Raw genomic sequence first — 17,679 nt, 5'->3', positions numbered from 1 at the left:
TTATGTGTGAAATGTGATACATAAGTGAAAAATGATAAAAATACTATTTTTCTTTTTATGATCTCTCTTTTGGTGGATGGCAGGTGCTCAGATAAGGAAGGGTCTAATTAGAGTAGAATGAGAGGTCTCCTTCCAGCGTTTGTATGTTCTAGCTCTCGTTAATACAAATCTCCAAGTATATCCTTTGTGAAGGAAATGTAATTAATTAATCACTGACTTTGGAGAAGATACTCCCCACCCCATCCCCTTAAGATAAAACCCAGGGGAGATTATCCAGCTCTTGTTCTAGTGCTGTTGGATGTGTTTAAAATAAGCTGCAACGATAATTTCACTACCTAGTTTCTACTTGCTGAGTTTCTCCGGAGATACTCTTGCTGGCACTGGTTCCCTAATTTCCTTCCAGGTAAAGCAGAGCGTCACATTTAAGTACAATGTGCCCTGAGCTGGCCATTTTGGTGCTTCTCAGGGTTTGAGACCCGTGGCTTCAAGGGCAGGGGGAACATGGGTACAGCCTGATGCTGCCTGAACCAAGACATTGCTTCATAGACTCCAGCCTGTTTATTACGGGAATTGAGCTTCCTTTAGTTCCAAATAACCTGCTCTTATTTTAATATTTGTTGTATTTTTAAATGGGGATTTCTAGCATCTTCACATAAAATTGTCGGATATAAGTGCTATATCAGGTGTTTCTGAATACTCCCCGGCCCTTGTCCCAGGACTCTAGTTGGAAAAAAGGGCCTTAAGAGGCATATATATGTGCAGGGACTCTTGGGGAGGGGGGTGAGGGAAGTGGAGATGTTCAGAGGAGAGGAGGGGGATGGTTTGATCATTTAATTCTCTGCATTCCTCCTTTCTTCTGGAAAGCAGCACTCCTGAACTCTCCTGAAACCTGTGTGATAAAGAGTCCTCTGTCACACAGGCCTCTGGGGTCTGCTTGCTTCAGGCTTTCTCTTGCTCTTAGAAAAAACCACATGGATCCATGAACTTAAAAATAATATGACAGCCTAGCTCTTATAATCCACTTGATCTTCGGCAAATTATTCAACTCTTCTGACCTCAGTTTCCAGATCATAGTATCTATATTGTGAGTCATTACAAGAATTAACCGGGGGTTAGAAGAAAAAGTAAAGTGCTTATTAGCACAGTGCCTCGTAGGTACTAAGTATTCAGTAAGTCCTTGTTATTACGATGGCTCAGGTACTGTTGACGTCTGTAATTAGGGAATCTTTCTTTCCATCCTGCACTGCTTTCCTGAATGCCAGACCCGTACTCGGTACAGTTTGCTAAACACATCCTATAAATGCAGCGTGTTCAGAAAACTCATTTCCACCTTCCCCTCAGTCTTTTCTTTTTCTGCTTACGTGTTATATCTAGTGGGACCCGGTCTCCATCCACCGCCACCCCGCCCCCACATCACCACCAGCCTTTATCCAGACTAGACAGACTTTTGAGTCATTTGTCATCTTTTCCCTGTTCCCACATCAGTTTATTTTGGTCATTAGGTTCTGTATTTTCTAACTCATAAATCTATTTTGAGTGTCTCGTCTTTTCTTTATCCTTGTTGCCACTACCTGAATCAGAGACTTCATTACTGTCTCTGAATGCCTGCAGTACCCGCCTGACTTCAGGATCCATCCCTGTTCCCCTTTGCAGTTTATTTTCTGTCGTGTCACTCAGATGATCCTGTTAAAATGGACCACTATCCACATTGCTCTCTTGAGTGCTTTCAGTGCTTTCCCCATTGAAACTACGTTCCTTAGATGAGGATGTCCTCCAAGACTCTGACCCATATTCCTCCATGGGTCCTATGTCTGAGCCGTGAAGATGCAGATCCTCAGAAGCCTCCTGTCTCCAAGCCTCTTGGACCTTCAGACAGGCGTTCCCTCAGTCTGGTGAAGGGAAGCAAAACGTAACACCACCCCCCAAATAGGCTCTAAGCTGGTTATTTATTTATTTAAGATTTTATTTGTTTATTTGATAGGCGGAGCTACAGGCAGAGGGGGAGGGAGAAGCAAGCTCAGTGCTAAGCTGGAAGCCCAACTTGGGGCTCTATGATCCTGACCTGAGCTGAAGGCAGCTGCTTAACTGAGCCCCCAGGCACTTCCTAAGCTGTTTTTTTTAAGCTGGTTATTTTTAAGAAACTGTAAATACAGGAGAAGTTCTGAAAACCAAGTAGAAGTTGCCCTTTTTATAAGAAACATTTACATTTATAAGGGAAATATCCATTTGTAAGAATGTCTTTCTCAGGTGACTCTAAATCTGGAGGAACTATCAGTGGAGAGGCTGGGGCCTAAATCTGCATCTTGACCTTTCTCTTGTTTCCTGTGCCTCTCAGGTCATCTTGCAGAGCTGACTCCCCACCCCCAACATCTGTTGTCTTTAGCTGAAGATGGTGTTTAAGGTAATGGCTTTGGCCACTGTGCGGAGTTAGTTCAGTTGTCCTGTGTCTCTCCCGTGTATACAGGTGGCAGAGGTTATTAAACTTTTGTTTTTCTCCTGTTAATCTGTTATGGCAGTCTAATTATTAGACCAGCCAAAGAAACTAGAAGGGCAGAAGGGAAAACTCCGCTTCCATGCTGGAATGCTCCTCGACTACTTTTTAAACTCCTACTCACTCCTCACCCTTCATTCTCTGTAAAGTCTTCCCTGACTCAGTTACAAGAGAATTAAGGGCTGTGTATGCTGTGTTTCCTCCAGGGCAGACAGTATCTTATTCTGCCTTGCCCATTTCTGCGTAGCTACTTGTAGCCAATGTCTCCTTCTTGGTAGATTCAGTAAGTCCTTGTTGAATGAATGAGTGAATGAAAACATGAATGAGAAACTCCCGGGTCTGACAGACAGGAATGAAAATCCACTGGGAGAGGAGGAATCATAGTTGTTAATAATGCTTGACCTCATTGCTCTAGTCACCAAGAGCCTTCTGCTGTTTGCTTCATCAGGGCAGTTAGGCAACTGCCTTACTGTAAATACTGAACCTGGAACTGAACCCGGGAGAAACTGGACAGTGGAGGAGGCAGGGGAGGTATAAGTTGGCCAAGTTCTCCTTTGTCACAATATATACAAAATGACTCCTTGCATCTAGCCTTAGGGCAAGATTTTTTAGAGTAGTACAGAGTAGACAGTATGGGTAAGAATGGTGGTTCTGGGACTTTGTCTTTCCTATTTATAATACATGGTTTACAAATGACTTATCATAAATACAATACATATGGCATAATTATGCAATACACATAATCTCCAAACACAGATGTGAAGTGTGACAGAACTGGTTTTTCTATGAACACCCACATTGTACATGTAAATAGTATCCCCTCTGTGTGGTTTAGTTAAAGATACGTTTGCCCTTGCTGCAAGTTGCATTTCCAGAAATCAGATTCACTTTCAAAGGACAAAGATTTGGCACTATTGAGGATATTCAAAATAATGAGACATCATGTCTAAAAATAATTCCAAAAGAAGAATTCCAAGAATATTATGAACAATGGTAGCATTGTGATCACAGAGAAATCTTCAGGGACAACTCTTACTTGGAAGTGGTTATTTTGGCATCACTTTAAAAGACCACACCAGGGGCGCCTGTGTGGCTCAGTCGGTTGAACGGCAGCTTTTGACTCAGATTATGATCTTCAGCTCAGGTCATCATCCCAGGGTCCTGGGATCGTGCCCTGCATTAGCAGGGAGCCTGCTTCCCACCCACCCCCCTCCCTCTGCCGCTACCCCCTGCTCTTGCACACATGTGTTCTTTCTCGCTCTCAATCAAGTAAATAAACAAAATCTTAAAAAAAAAAAAAAAAGACTAAATCCCACCTGATACAATAGGCTTATGACTTGTTTGGAAGGAATTTGGTAGTTGGTAGGCCAGGGTGTAGCTGTGTGAGTGTTGCGGCAGTGTTGTGAGTCACAGCCTCCTACCTAGAGACCGTTGATTGGTTAGTGGCTGTGTCCTCTGCTCCTCGATCTACATTCTTATTACTAGTTTGAGGTGCTTATCAGATTCATAGATGACACATCCCTAGAGGGTAGAGTTCACTGATAGAAAAAAGACCTGAGGGCACGTGGGTGGCTCAGTTGGTTAAGCCGCTGCCTTCCGCATCGAGCTCCCAGCTCCATGAGGAATCTGCTTCTCCCTCTGACCTTCTCCCCTCTCATGCTTTCTCTCTCTCTCTCTCTCTCAAATAAATAAATAAAATCTTTAAAGAAAGACCCCAAGTCAAAATGATCTTATAAAGTCTTTATTTGTTGTATGACTTTTGACTGTAATTTTACATCTAGAAACTTTATTTTAAGGGAACATACATGAATATATGTGAAGATACAAGAACATTTTTCACAGTGTTTATAATATCAAATAATCAGAAGCAATGCAAATAGTTAATAAATTTTGCATGAAAAGGAATGTTGTCTAGCCACTAAAACTGTGTTGTAAATGGATCATAAATATGAACAATGGGGGTGCCTGAGTGGCTCAGTGGGTTAAGCCTCCAACTCCTGATCTCAGCTCATGTCTTGATCTCAGGCTCATGAGTTCAGGTCCTGTGTTGGGGTCAGGGCTGAGCATGGAGCCTACTTAAATAAATATGTATGAGAACAAATAAGTAAATAAGACAGATGACCAGCTGAATTCATGATAAGAGAAATGTCAATTAAAACTACCCTGAGTTACCATTTGCATCCTCATACTGGCAAAAATTTACTCTGGATGATGGTAGGAGTGTTAACTGATAAAATCCCTGTGGAGGCCAATTTGGATATATGTCAGAACTACAAATTTTTACACATACTTCTTAGCCTACAGTTCCATTTTCAACCCTGCATTTTATGGATATATTTACATGAAGATGACATATGTATGAGGTTGTTCACTGAAGCATTGTTATGTAATAGCCAGAGATTGGAAACAGCTCACATGTCCATCAACAAGAGACTGGCAAAACAAATTATGGTACATTCATCAGTTACGCAGCTGTAGAAAAAGAATGAAAGAGGGCACCTGGGTGGCTCAGTTGGTTAAGCATGTGACTCTTGATCTCAGTTCAGGTCATGAGCTCAGGGTAGTAAGCTCAAGCCCGAAGGGGGTTCTGCTCAGCCTGGCATCTGCTTGAGATTCTCTCTTCCTCTGTATCCTCCCCCTGCTCCCTTGCGCTCACTTGTGCTCTCTTTCTCTTTCTCAAAATAAATACATCTTCAAAAAAAAAGAATCAAGGGCACTCTGTACACAGATAGAAAAAGATGTTTAGAGAAAGAAAGGGATAGAACAGTGTATAGTATATGTTACCTTTTATGTAAGAAAGGGGGACATAACAGGCTGTATTTGCTTATGTATGCTTAAGGAAATTCTGGAAAGATGCAAAAAAGAAATGAAGAACATTTATTGGAGGGGAGGATTTGGAACGAGATAGATGGAGGCTTAGGATGGAGTGGGGATGTGAATATATCTGTTAAAAGAATAGTTAACGACAATGAAAAATAACTTGTATTTAGTAAGTGGAAAAAAGCGTGTTGAAAATTTTATATATAGTATGATGCAGATTTTATAAAAGAATATGCTCCTGTAAAAGCTCAGAAGGTTGTACACTAAGATGTTCATACTCTGTCTCCCAGTGCTGAGATTACATATTAATCATAATGTTTATCATTTGCTCTCTGGGCTTTTTAAAATTTCCTACAGTCAGCATACGTTGTTCTGTAAACAATCTCAACCACCCTAAAAAGTGGTTTTTAAAAAGAAGTCAGGGGTTCGTATTGGGCAGAAATCAACAAGATAAAATAATCAGAATTACTCCAAATTTTTCGGTTTCAAAATCACTTGAAAAAGTGTGGGTCTCTTGGAGAACTAAACATTCCAGCAGAGTCAGGTGACCCCTGTGAGGAATCGGCTCAGATCATTGGCTTGGGTGCAAGCCACAGCCGCTGCCCTCTAAAGCTGTAATCTTGAGATAATCATACGGTACAAGAGGGGAAAAAAAAATCAGTGATAAGATAACAGGACTAGAAATACTTTGAGATAACAGGACTAGAAATACTTTCAGTGTTGAGGTGCTTAGAAATTTGCTATAGGCAGGATTAAATGTTATGAAATAGATACATTTAGATCAGTAAAAGTGTGGAATATGAAGTAAGAGGAATAGTCAAATGGTCAGGCATGGCAGAGAGAGGACAAAGATGTGTGCAGACATCACATAGGTTGTCCGGGGATTGTGTAACCATCTGCTGGAATCTTCAGCCCTGGGGCCTCTGCTCACGATTTGTTCCACTATTCTAGGACAAGAGGAGGAGGTAGGCCTTCTGCCACCTCCTTTCCACATTTTATGTTTGAAGTTGCAGCAGTCATACGAAGTAGCACCTAGCACTTTCCCAGAATTCTCTTGGGAGATTTCTTGGGAGAAGGAAGAAGATTCTGGACTCATGGCTTTACAGATCTCAATGTACTACTAGGACAATCAACAGAGCAACTGTTAGGTGGTCGTGAGTGTGCAGAGTGCTGTCTCGTGCACTCTCCGTCCATCAGGCTCTGTGATGTCCCAGTGATACTTCAGCATTCTGTCTTTTTGAGGTCATGTATTTAAGAGCTTGAGTATCTGTAAGGGTGGCACCATGGCTGTCTTGCCTGCCCTAGCGCCTCACCCAGTGCTTGGCCCAAAGCAGATGGACAGTCAGGAAATGAACTTGATTTTCATTTCGCTCTCTGTTGTTTGATGGTCCCAGCGCCTGCTTTTCCTTGAATGAAGCCTGCCTCCTCCCTCTTAAGCGACTCTTCGCTGTGTTCCAGCTTACCGCACAGATGACTGCCAGCCCTGGGTTTTGCCAGTCGTGAGGAAGGTGGAGCAGAAGCTCGCTAATGACAGCAGTCTGAACCATGAGTACCTGCCCATCCTCGGCCTCACTGAGTTCCGGACCTGTGCTTCCCGCCTGGCCCTCGGGGATAACAGCCCAGCTATCCAGGAGAAGCGGGTGAGTTTTGGGAAAAGATGGACAGTTGGCCCTTGAACAGTGTGGGGGTTGGGGTGCCGACTCTGTCGAAAATCCTTAAATCACTATTGACTCTCCCAAAACTGACCTGCCGATAGGCTACTGGCCGCCTATGGATAACCAGAACACACAACACGTGTTTCGTATGTGTTCTTAAAATAAAGTGAGAGAAGAGAAAATGTTATTAAGAAAACCGTAAGGAGGGCGCCTGGGTGGCTCAGTGGGTTAAGCCGCTGCCTTCGGCTCAGGTCGTGATCTCAGGGTCCTGGGATCGAGTCCCGCATTGGGCTCTCTGCTCAGCGGGGAGCCTGCTTCCTCCTCTCTCTCTCTCTCTCTGCCTGCCTCTCTGCCTACTTGTGATCTCTCTCTGTCAAATAAATAAATTAAAAAAAAAAAAAGAAAAGAAAACCGTAAGGAAGGGAAAATATATTTTCAATACTGTACTGGGTTCGTTGGGGGGGGAAAGTCCAGGTGTATGTGGACCTGCACAATTTAAGCCTGTGTCATTCAGGGCCAACTATATTTTCTTTAGAAACTGCAAAGGTGAGACAAGAGTTTGGTTTAAAGTCTGTTGAAGTGTCCGTGAACAGGGGTTTAAGTAGTGTGAACTGGGTAGCGCATGTGGTAGGGCCGGATGGCAAACCCAGTGCAGAGCCTGATCTGGGGCTTGATCTTCTGACTCTTGAGATCATGACCTGAGCTGAATTCAGGAGTCCGATGCTTAACTGACTGAGGCACCCAGGTGCCCCCACACCCTGACATTTTATGCAGAATTCTGTGTGTATGTGTTTTTCTGGGGAGAAGGGGATTCAGAAGCCAGGGATAGTGGTAGGGATAGAATTGGGATGTGGACTGAACTTTGGGTAATGAGGCCAGGACTCTGGTTCCCAATTCTGGGAATTAGTGTAGAATAGTATCCCCTGGGGAATTTTACATACACATGTACGGATGGGTACATGTGCCCTTTCACTCGCTGTTCTACTTGTTCGTTTTTTGTTTTTGTTCTTGTTTTTAAGATTTTATTTATTTGACAGAAAGAGTGCAGGCAGAAGCAAGGAAAGCAGTGGGCAGAGGGAGAGGAAGAAGCAGGCTCCCTGCTGAGCAGAGTCTGATGTGGGGCTTGATCCCAGAACCCTGGGATCATGACCTGAGCCAAAGGCAGATGCTTAACCCACTGAGCCACCCGGGCACCCCGCTCCCTGCCCTTTCCCTCCCTGCCCTTGGAGATCCAGTTCCCCCTTCCTCCCCCCAGTTCCCTTCCCTGCAAGGGTGTAGTTTTAAAAGCTCCCCATGTGACTCCAAAGTGCAGCCAGGGTTGGGAACCACAAACACAGAGGGAGGAAAAGAAGAGGTATTTTTTTGGAGTAGAGGGAATTTGGGGTCAGGAGGTAAGTGGGTCTAGGCAGAAGAGAGACCTACCTGATTGGAGCTAGGAGCATGTCCAGGCCGATATTGGCACGTTGGACAGGGGAAACCACCTGAAGGTTTGAGCAGAGGAGTTAACCAGTCAAAATGTTCAAAGAAGATAAAGCTGGCAGCCGGGTCGGCAGGGGATGGGCTTGGGATGTTACCATAGCCCAGGTGGTATTGTGCAGTTTAAGGCAGCTGCCCTTACTGCTCCTCTGGGCCAGTGTCGTAGCGAAGCCTTTGTGATGGAAGGGACCACATCTTGGAATCATCTGATTTATTCTCCACATGCTGTTACCCAGATACCTTGTTTAAGCAGGGGAGAAATGCAGGGCACACAGGCCCAGGGTTCTGTCAGGAGGCCGGGAGGTTCTGAGTGAAAGTTCTGGAACTGGGGTTGTGATTAGATAATTAATGAGTTTCGCTGAAGGAGGGGTTATGATTAGACAAGTGATACGAGTTTCACTGAAGGAGAGTCCTGATGAAGTTTGAGAGTGGAGGACTTAGGCAGCTAGGGTTATCTTGAGAGACACTGAGGATAGATTCGGTGGAATTCATTGTTGATGAAGAAAGAAAGTTTCTGTGTTGGGGACCTTCCTCTAAAACTGTATGTTTCTTACACACTTAGTAACCTTATGACACTTCTTAGAACACTAAACGTCTTGGACAGGTGCTTATTCCTCTGCCCTGTGCTCCCATTCTGGTCATTTACATGGCCTTCCCTCTTAGTCGGCTTCCTCCTATGCTGTGTATTTAATCAGAAAACAAATTTAGATGGCAGTCTGTAAATACTTGAAGGCTTTTTTGGGGGAGGGGTGTGGGGGGATAGTTTAGGATGTTGTCTTGGCATCTGCATCACCCTAGGTCCTGGCTGGTTCTGAGCTCTTGAGTTCTTCCTTTTCGCCTCAGACATCCTCACCATTCCCAAGCTGCTGTCCTGGTTCAGCCCACCATCCTCTAGTTAGGATTCTTGTGATAGCCTCTTGCCTCTAGTCTCCTCCCCATTCTATTAGATTCTGCACAGTGCAGGGGCACCTGGGTGGCTCAGTCAGTTAGGTGTCTGTCTCAGGTCATGATTCCAGGGTCCTGGGATGGAGTTGCATCAGGATCCCTGCTCAGCGGGACATCTGCTTCTCCCCCTTTCTCTCAAATAAAAAAAAAAATCTTAAAAGATTCTGCACAGTGCAACTAGGAAGATCTTTCATAGCAAAGAAAGCTGATAATCATGTCACCTGCACCTGATCCCACATATGCACACATGGTAGCACCTCCACTATCTACAGAGCAAATCTAGACTTTGAGCTGGGTGTGTGTTACAATTTGTAGCCAGCTTTCATCCTGTCCTGCAGTGACTCTCAATCCCCAATGTCCCGCCCCGCCCCCCCCCCCCAGGTTCCTGACATTCCAGGAGACTATGTTGTACGGGACCTGGCCAAGGGTCACTTCCATGCTGAATCCTTAGCTCTCTCTGGTGAAGCCGAGTTATCACAGGACTTTGTTCACAGCTTAGGAATAACTGTACTTACTGTGCTCATTACCATGATGTATAATTTTATGTCTGTCTCCCACAAGATCATGACTTCCCTCAGGGCAGGGATGATGGCTTACCTAATTATCTCCTGTATCTTCAGCACTTAGCTCCTAGCCTGGCATATCAGAGATTCTCAGATGTTTGAATTCAGTCAGTCAGTCAATCAGCAGGTGAGTGCTTACCACTAAAGGTAGGCTAGGCACTGTTCTAGAAGCTGGAGCACAGCAGTGACCAAAAGACCCAGAATCTTCTGCCCTTGCTTACAGTTTTGTGAGGAGAAGCCAACTGTAAATGTAATAGATAAGGTCATGGTAGAGTAGATTAAAAGAATATAAATGCTGTGAAAATAGAGTAGAAGAGGCGTATCAGTAGAAGAGGCTGAGTGTGGGAATTGGGGTAGATAGGGTTTTTACTAGGGTGGTCATGATGGAAATAGAAAAGACGTTTCAGCTAAAACTTTTTTTAAAAGATTGATTTATTTGGGGGAGAGAACAAGTACAGAGGGGAGGGGCAGAGGGAAAAGGAGGTAGAGAGAGTCTTTTTTTTAAAAAAAAAATTATTTATTTATTTATTTAATTGATTTATTTGACAGAGATCACAAGTAGGCAGAGCGGCAGGTGGGGGTGGGGGGGAAGCAGGCTCCCTGATGAGCAGAGAGCCCGTGGGGGCCGGATCCCAGGACCCTGAGGTCATGACCTGAGCCAAAGGCAGAGGCTTAACCCACTGAGTGACCCAAGTGCCCCAGAGGCAGAGAGAGTCTTAAGCAGACTCTGTGCTGAGCGTGGAGCCCAATGTGGGGCTTGGCTCATGACCCTGAGATCATGATTGGACGCTTACCGACTGTGCCACCCCGGTGTCCCTCAGCCAAAACTTGAAGGAGGTGCAGCGTAGATGAATGAACAGACCAGAAAACAATCTATAATCATGTTTTCCCTTAGATTTGTCTTCTCTAGATTTAACTTTACCAGGTTCATGAACCATTTTGAAAGAGACCTGGCTCTTACTCCTTTCTATTTTCAGACCTTAGGATCCAGACCATATGTCATTTTTCACGTCGTGCGTTGTAGTATTTCAGCTTCGGAAATTCCTGAGTCGCCATTCGCAGGAGGGCTTGTGGGCTATGTGATGCCATCCCAGGTCCTCACTTTGACTGTCACCTCTGGGAGGCTTAGGGCTTTTGTTGTGGCTCATCCTTTCAATGCTTTGCCCATGTTAGCACCCTGTGCCAGAGACTGTGTGAACTCCTAGCCGTACCCAGGTTCATGCGCCATGGTCTTGGCCATAAGCAGCTTCTGGTCTGCTCTCCTGCTTCTCACAGTGAAGTTCTCACATTGGCAAACTGTGGTCTTGGACAATTGTTAATCGGGTCCAGCAGGAATTTCTTCCTGGCCATGTAGCTAAAGTGGGAGTGTAGACTACCTCTGGCATCACGCACACTGTGTTACTGGATTTTTCTGGTTCTGGACACTTACCCAGGGCTAATTGCCTGGCTCCTTTGGAACTTCGCACTTGATTCCTTCATCCCAAATGCAGGCCTTACTTGGGCTATAGAACAGTTTGCCAAAATTCAGGTCACAGAATGACCAGATTGATACATTATTGGTTCACCCCAAATATTTCTCTTTTCATTGCTGATACAATTTGTGTTTCACTGAAGCCATGCTGTCTGTGTTCAGCATATTTTTAGGGAATGATAATTTCTTGAGAATTTGATGTCCAGGGACATACACGTCATAAATGTTAAGGATTAGGTCAGTGTTCCTGAAGTGGGTTTATTTCTTCTAAACATGTTCTCAGTCTAGTCCGTTGACCTTCTGACTTCTTCTGGTCAATGACTTTGCATTTTGAAGTGGGAGAGAAAGGAAATAAAAGATTATACCTGGGAATGTTTGCACTAATGTCTGCATACACCTGTCACGTATCCATGATAACTGAAAACCAGGTTCAAGGGGAGCCTTGCTCATTTGTATAAAAATATCAACATTCCAGAATTGCTTAGGTGTCTGAAATGTGAAATCATGAATAAAGTTGACATTCAACTTAGATGGTGACAAATCCATGAAAAATAAATGCGCATAAGGCTTAACATCACCTTGGTGTAGTGATTTGTATGAAGAATCCAGATAGATGACATGTGGAGGCAAGACCTGGAAAGTAGGGGTGCTTGGATGGCTCAGCTGAGCATCTGCCTTCAGCTCAGGTCATGATCTCGGGGTCCTGGGATCAAGCTCCATGTGGGGCTCCTGGCTCCGCGGGGAGTCTGCTTCTCCCTCTTCCTCTGCATATGCACGCTCTCTCTCTAATAAATAAATAAAATCTTTTTAAAAAAATCTGGAAAGTAATGGGAGAGCCAGAAGGAGAGGCACGCTGGTGTGCCTAGCCTGCCGGGCACTGGCCATTCGCAGCCAGTCCGCTGTCTTGGCTCACCTACAGCGTGCGACCCTGCACAGCTCCTCCTTCCCCTGAGTACCCACTTGGCTTCTGTTTCATGCTGCAGCAGTGTTCTTCACAGACATCAGACCTCTGAATACAAATAGAACGGGGGAGGAGTAACAAATGGTGGTAATTGGTAGCACTGCCTCATTCCTGGCTTAAAGAGGATTTCTGCCAAGGATTCACTGTTCATCATGAAGCTGACTTACTCATCACAGCTGAATGAATTCCTCCTGTTATTTTCAGGAAGTTCCATTATCTCCTGTTTGACTAAGCATCAAAATCAGGAATAGCTACGCTTTTAATCTGTTACGAAGATCATTTGGGTTTTCTCTACCTGGCGGCCTGACACTTTTTTTTCCCAAGTAGGCTTTATGCTCAGTGTGGCGCACAGGTCAGGACTTGAACTCAACCACCCTGAAATCAAAATCTGAGCTGAGATCAAGAGTCACTTGCGTAACTGACTGAGCTGCCCAGATGCCCAGCATGATACATTTTATACTATATTTCTTAATAATGGACTCATGGGCTGACTGACACTTGAGGAAGGGGGTATTTTTTAGTGTACTGTTGGATTCGTGCTGTTCATTAATGTTTGGAAATTGAGTATCAGTATTCCTGAATGAGCTCAGTCTCCCCTTTTTCCACTTTTTCCCCCTTTGTTATCTTTTAGCATCACTGTTTTGTTTTTTAAAAATTTTAGAAGTTTTTCTTCTTGGTCTAGGAAGGTTTTTTTAAGACCATTCTTATTGTAGAAAATTTCTAATATTTACAAAAGTAGGTAGTGAAGTGTGATGAACAAACTGGTTGAATCCGTCACCCAGCTTCAACAGTGACCACCCCCACTGCCCAACCTGTGCCAAAGGCAAATTACTTTATAGCAAATCCCAGACAGCTAAATACATTTTAGAATTTATTTTAAAATTTGGTAAATACTGCATGAATATATTTTCCTTAATTTAAAAAACAACTTCTAGAGTAGGCCAGAGTCCCCTCACCCTCCACCCCCTTGTAGGACCCTCCCTGAAGGTTGCCACTGTTGCTGGGTTGGTGTGCCCTTCCTTTTATTTAGATAGACTTTCTCAGATGATCCTTTTCTTTTTGTCCTTAGTCCTTTAGATGTATTGAGCAGTGTAGGCCATTTCTCTGCCGAAAGAGGCCAAAGCCTGCTGAGAATTGCGAGAGGGCAGGCTGGGAGGCGTGTAGGCGGAGCAGCGTAACCAGGGCGGGTGACTGGGACTGAAGCAAGATGGCCGCCTGCATTCATTTCCAGCTCTGCGGCTCCCGGGTTTTCTGCCACTCCTAGCCTTTTGCAGACCACTTCTCTGAATTGATTTTCTTGTGTGTGAGTTGGGGGATTAGGACTTACTTTGGAAAGTTGTATAAGAGTCAAATGTGTGAAGGTCTTCGGTAAATGGGAATTCCTAGGATCCTATCATTGCCCATGTGAGGTCATTTTGAGATGCTTGGAAGTTAAGGAAGGAAATCCTCACAGGTCACCTTTGTTAGGACATATTTCTCTGGGCTTTGTAGCAGTGAGTATTAAAGATTGAGGTCACTGGCAAACCAAAGACAGTATTTCACAGGCTCCTGCTGGAGGCATAAATTCTGATCTTGGGTTAGGTGCTGCTGAAGGGATGGGTTTGCCTTCCAGATGGACAAACTCGAATGTGGCCTGGGTGTGTCCTCAACCTGTGTTCAGTTGGGAAGCTCTCCCCAGAGTTAGATTCCCAGACTTCCCGGATTAAAGAACTCGACTTAGTGCTCAGGGGATGCTTACTGAGCAAAGTGTTCACTTCTCATCAGCTCAGTGTCCTTGTTTGTATGCATGGGCAAATCATAGCATCTCTGTGTGTAGTTGTGAGCTTTTCCATAAGAGAATGTTTAAAGGGCTTAGCTTGGGGGCACCTGGGTGGCTTAGTAGGTTAAGCCTCTGCCTTCAGCTCAGGTCATGATCACAGGGTCCTGGGATCAAGCCCTGCATCTCCCTCTCTCTCTGCTTGCTTGTGATCTCTGTCAAGTAAATAAATAAAATCTTTTAAAAATAAATAAATAAGGGTGCCTGGGTGGCTCAGTGGGTTAAGCCTCTGCCTTCGGCTCAGGTCATGATCTCAGGGTCCTGGGATTGAGCCCCGCATCGGACTCTATGCTCAGCCGGGAGCCTGCTTCCTCCTCCTCTCTCTGCCTGCCTCTCTGCCTACTTGTGACCTCTCTCTGTCGAATAAATAAATAAAATCTTTTCTAAAAAAGAAAGAAAGAAAGAAAAAATAAATAAATAAAGGGCTTAGCACAGAGCGGGCACAGAGTCAGTGCTCATTACCACAGTTCTCCTGATAAACATCTGACTTGGCCACTAACCAGCCAGTGACCCTGCTGCTGCTTCTCTTTCAGGTTGGAGGTGTGCAGTCTCTAGGGGGGACAGGGGCACTCCGAATTGGAGCCGAGTTCTTAGCCCGATGGTACAATGGAACCAACAACAAGGACACGCCTGTCTATGTGTCCTCACCAACCTGGGGTGAGTCCTTGAGCTACAGAGAGAGGAGAGACAGAGGAGTGGGGGGAATGACCCTCGTGACTCTCACTGTTGATGCAGAAATGTAACCCAGCCCCTGAATCCGCTGACATTTGGGAACGTCTGGAGCAGTGGATTATGGCAATATGCTCCGGGCCAGGTTAGGAATCCTTGTTCTCAAGACTCATGTTTTAGCCCGTGTTGAAACTTCCCTGAGAAGGCAGAAAGTGTGGAAATAGGATGTCCCACCATGGTAGGATGGAAGTTTAGCATGACTGACTGGTTGAACTTGTTCTTGGTGGTTACAGTCATTCTTTTAAGTCTTTGTTGCTCACCTCGTTTTAACCCAGTGAATGCTGAGCCTATGAGGGCCCCAGCAGCTGATGTGTGTCCCTTCCAGTTAGGGCTCTGTGTGTGTCAGGTCGTTTAACGTTTCACTCTTTTGCTTACAGAGAATCATAACGGTGTGTTTTCTGCTGCTGGATTTAAAGACATTCGGTCCTATCACTATTGGGATGCAGCGAAGAGAGGACTCGATCTCCAAGGTTTCCTGAATGATCTGGAGGTGGGCAATTAAGATGAAAAGTAAACAGAACCCCATGGTGTCAGGAGGAGCAGGGAAAGGTCTTTGGATTAGTCCGTAAGGGAAAGTCTGAAACGGCCCTACTCAAAACAAAATGGTGGTTTCTGAGTTAGCACATGAGGAAGAAATATGCTGCCCCTTGCCCTGTGTGTCACTGACGCTGACCCTGGGTGTTCTGCTAGCGTCGGAGCTGACGTAGCTTCCTTCCCCTCAGAGCGCCCCCGAGTTCTCCATCTTTGTCCTCCATGCCTGTGCTCACAACCCAACTGGGACTGACCCAACTCCGGAGCAGTGGAAGCAGATCGCATCCGTCATGAAGGTAACTGCACTTTCCGAGCATCTCTTGAGAAATTGTATTATTTTTTTTAATGTATTCAAAAGCAATACCTGTGTACAGAAGAGTTTGGAAAATGGAGAAAAGCCCATAGAAGAAAAGGATTAACTGAAAGCTACTATTTTGGTGTATAGAATATTGTTTTTTTGTTTTCTTTTTAAATAGTTACACATGTAAATACATTTCTTCCACAAAGATGGCATCATTTTATCTGTTTGTAACATACTTTGTCTTTCATTGGCATTCCTTCACATGTCATTTTAAGTTCTGTAGCACAGTTCCCCTGCATGGCTGTGTCATATTAATGATTGATTAAATCAGTCGATGGACATTGAGATCTCAGCTTTCTTGTTCTTCTGAACAATTATATATAGGACTCCCTTTTATAATTTCTTTGGGATAACTTTCTAGGTTGGGATTTCTAGCTCAGAGTGCGTGTATTCTTCTTTAACATGTTTAAAGAATACTCACTGAGAAACTGTTACGTGCCAGGAACCAAGTAGGGTACAAGAGTGAGAAGAGTGGAGATGGTCCCTGCCCTCAGAGAGCATCCAGCCTGTCTGAGGAGACAGCCAAGTACTGTGGCTGTGTTGAAGGGGTCACGTGGAGGAACGTAGCACAGACTTCAGGAGTGGGTGCGTGTGTGCACGTGTGTGCACGTGTGTGCAGTAGTGGCAGAAGCTGTCACGTTGAAACTTTAAGGATGAGGACAGGTGGGGGTTGGCAGGAATGGAGTGTTCCCTGCAGAGAGAGGAGTGTGATCAGTGCCCAAGGCAGAAGTCACGGCCCATTTAAGGAATTGGAAGTAATTCTCAGTATAGCCTCGAGTTCTACGGTGAGTGAGTGAGAGGTAAATGGGAGCCAGATCCTGTGCTGAGGCATTGGACTTCATTTGGAGGGCATGGGGAGCCACTGAAAAACTTTGATGCCATCAGAACTTTGTGGTCTTCAGGCTACGTAGCAGGGAGTGGATCAGAGGGAGGCAAGATTAGACAGGCCCAGAGAGCAGTGAGGAGGCTGGTGCCACGATCCGCATGGGAGCTGACTGGGAGCTGAGTGTGGGCGGTGGCAGGGGTAGACCTGAAAGGAGTCTCGGGCTCTGGGGAAATGGGTTGATAGGAACTGGGATGTGGTTGGCTGTAGCCGGATGCGAAGGCTACCAGAGGAGGAGTGAAGGACACACCCTGGCCCCTGGCTTGGACAGTTGGGGGTGTAGAAGTGGTGTCCACTCAGAGCACGAGCCCAGTATGAGGGCAAGCTCAATTGTGGGGAGTCCCATGAGGAGGTCGGAGGGGATGAGAGTAGGGACTCTGAGGTCTCCTTTGTCTTGAGTGCCTGCTAGACTAGCCCCGAATCGTTGGGGAGTTCTGGGGAGACCCAGCTGACCGAGCTTACCACACCAGGAATTCAGAGGGAAGACCCGGCCAACACAGGACACTACCTCCATGTCTCACTAATAAGTCCAGTTGGCAGAGCGGCATTGTGATGCCCTAGGACAACGATAATTGTTAGATTTGTTGGTGTTAAGCTGAACAGAGAAACAGATGTAAAGTGGTGGCTGAATGCAAAAAGGGAGAGTGAGAAGAAATGGGTAGTGTTAGGGATTCTGTGCGGGCACCAGCTGGGGAAGGAAGGCTGGTGTCTGAGGTTGGTTCCAGAAGGATCTCCTGCCCTGACTCGCTTTCCTTCCTCGCAGCGCCGGTTTCTTTTCCCCTTCTTTGACTCAGCCTATCAGGGCTTTGCATCTGGAGACCTAGAGAAAGATGCCTGGGCCGTTCGCTATTTCGTGTCTGAAGGATTTGAGCTCTTCTGCGCTCAGTCCTTCTCCAAGAACTTCGGGCTCTACAGTGAGTGCTCTCCTGAGTTTCAGCCTTGCCCCACCCCACCTGCCTTGGTGCCCCGAGCTGACT

The 17,679-nt window shown here is 45.3% G+C and overlaps 1 protein-coding gene across 1 annotated transcript in view; it reads left to right on the top strand.

Annotated features, from left to right (window-relative positions):
* GOT1 (glutamic-oxaloacetic transaminase 1) overlaps positions 1–17,679 on the top strand; it is a 30,335-nt gene that overhangs the window by 2,396 nt on the left and 10,260 nt on the right. Inside the window, exons 2-6 of the mRNA XM_032312969.1 lie at positions 6,770–6,951; positions 14,732–14,855; positions 15,305–15,417; positions 15,650–15,754; positions 17,466–17,616. Coding sequence (XP_032168860.1) covers positions 6,770–6,951; positions 14,732–14,855; positions 15,305–15,417; positions 15,650–15,754; positions 17,466–17,616 — 675 coding nt within the window. The remainder of the gene's footprint in view (positions 1–6,769; positions 6,952–14,731; positions 14,856–15,304; positions 15,418–15,649; positions 15,755–17,465; positions 17,617–17,679) is intronic.

Source organism: Mustela erminea, chromosome 14 (genome assembly GCF_009829155.1).
Source record: "Mustela erminea isolate mMusErm1 chromosome 14, mMusErm1.Pri, whole genome shotgun sequence".
In the NCBI taxonomy this organism is placed as follows: Eukaryota; Metazoa; Chordata; class Mammalia; order Carnivora; family Mustelidae; genus Mustela; species Mustela erminea.
The sequence above is the reverse complement of the archived record's forward strand: the minus strand, read 5'-3'. Positions and strand labels throughout refer to the sequence as shown.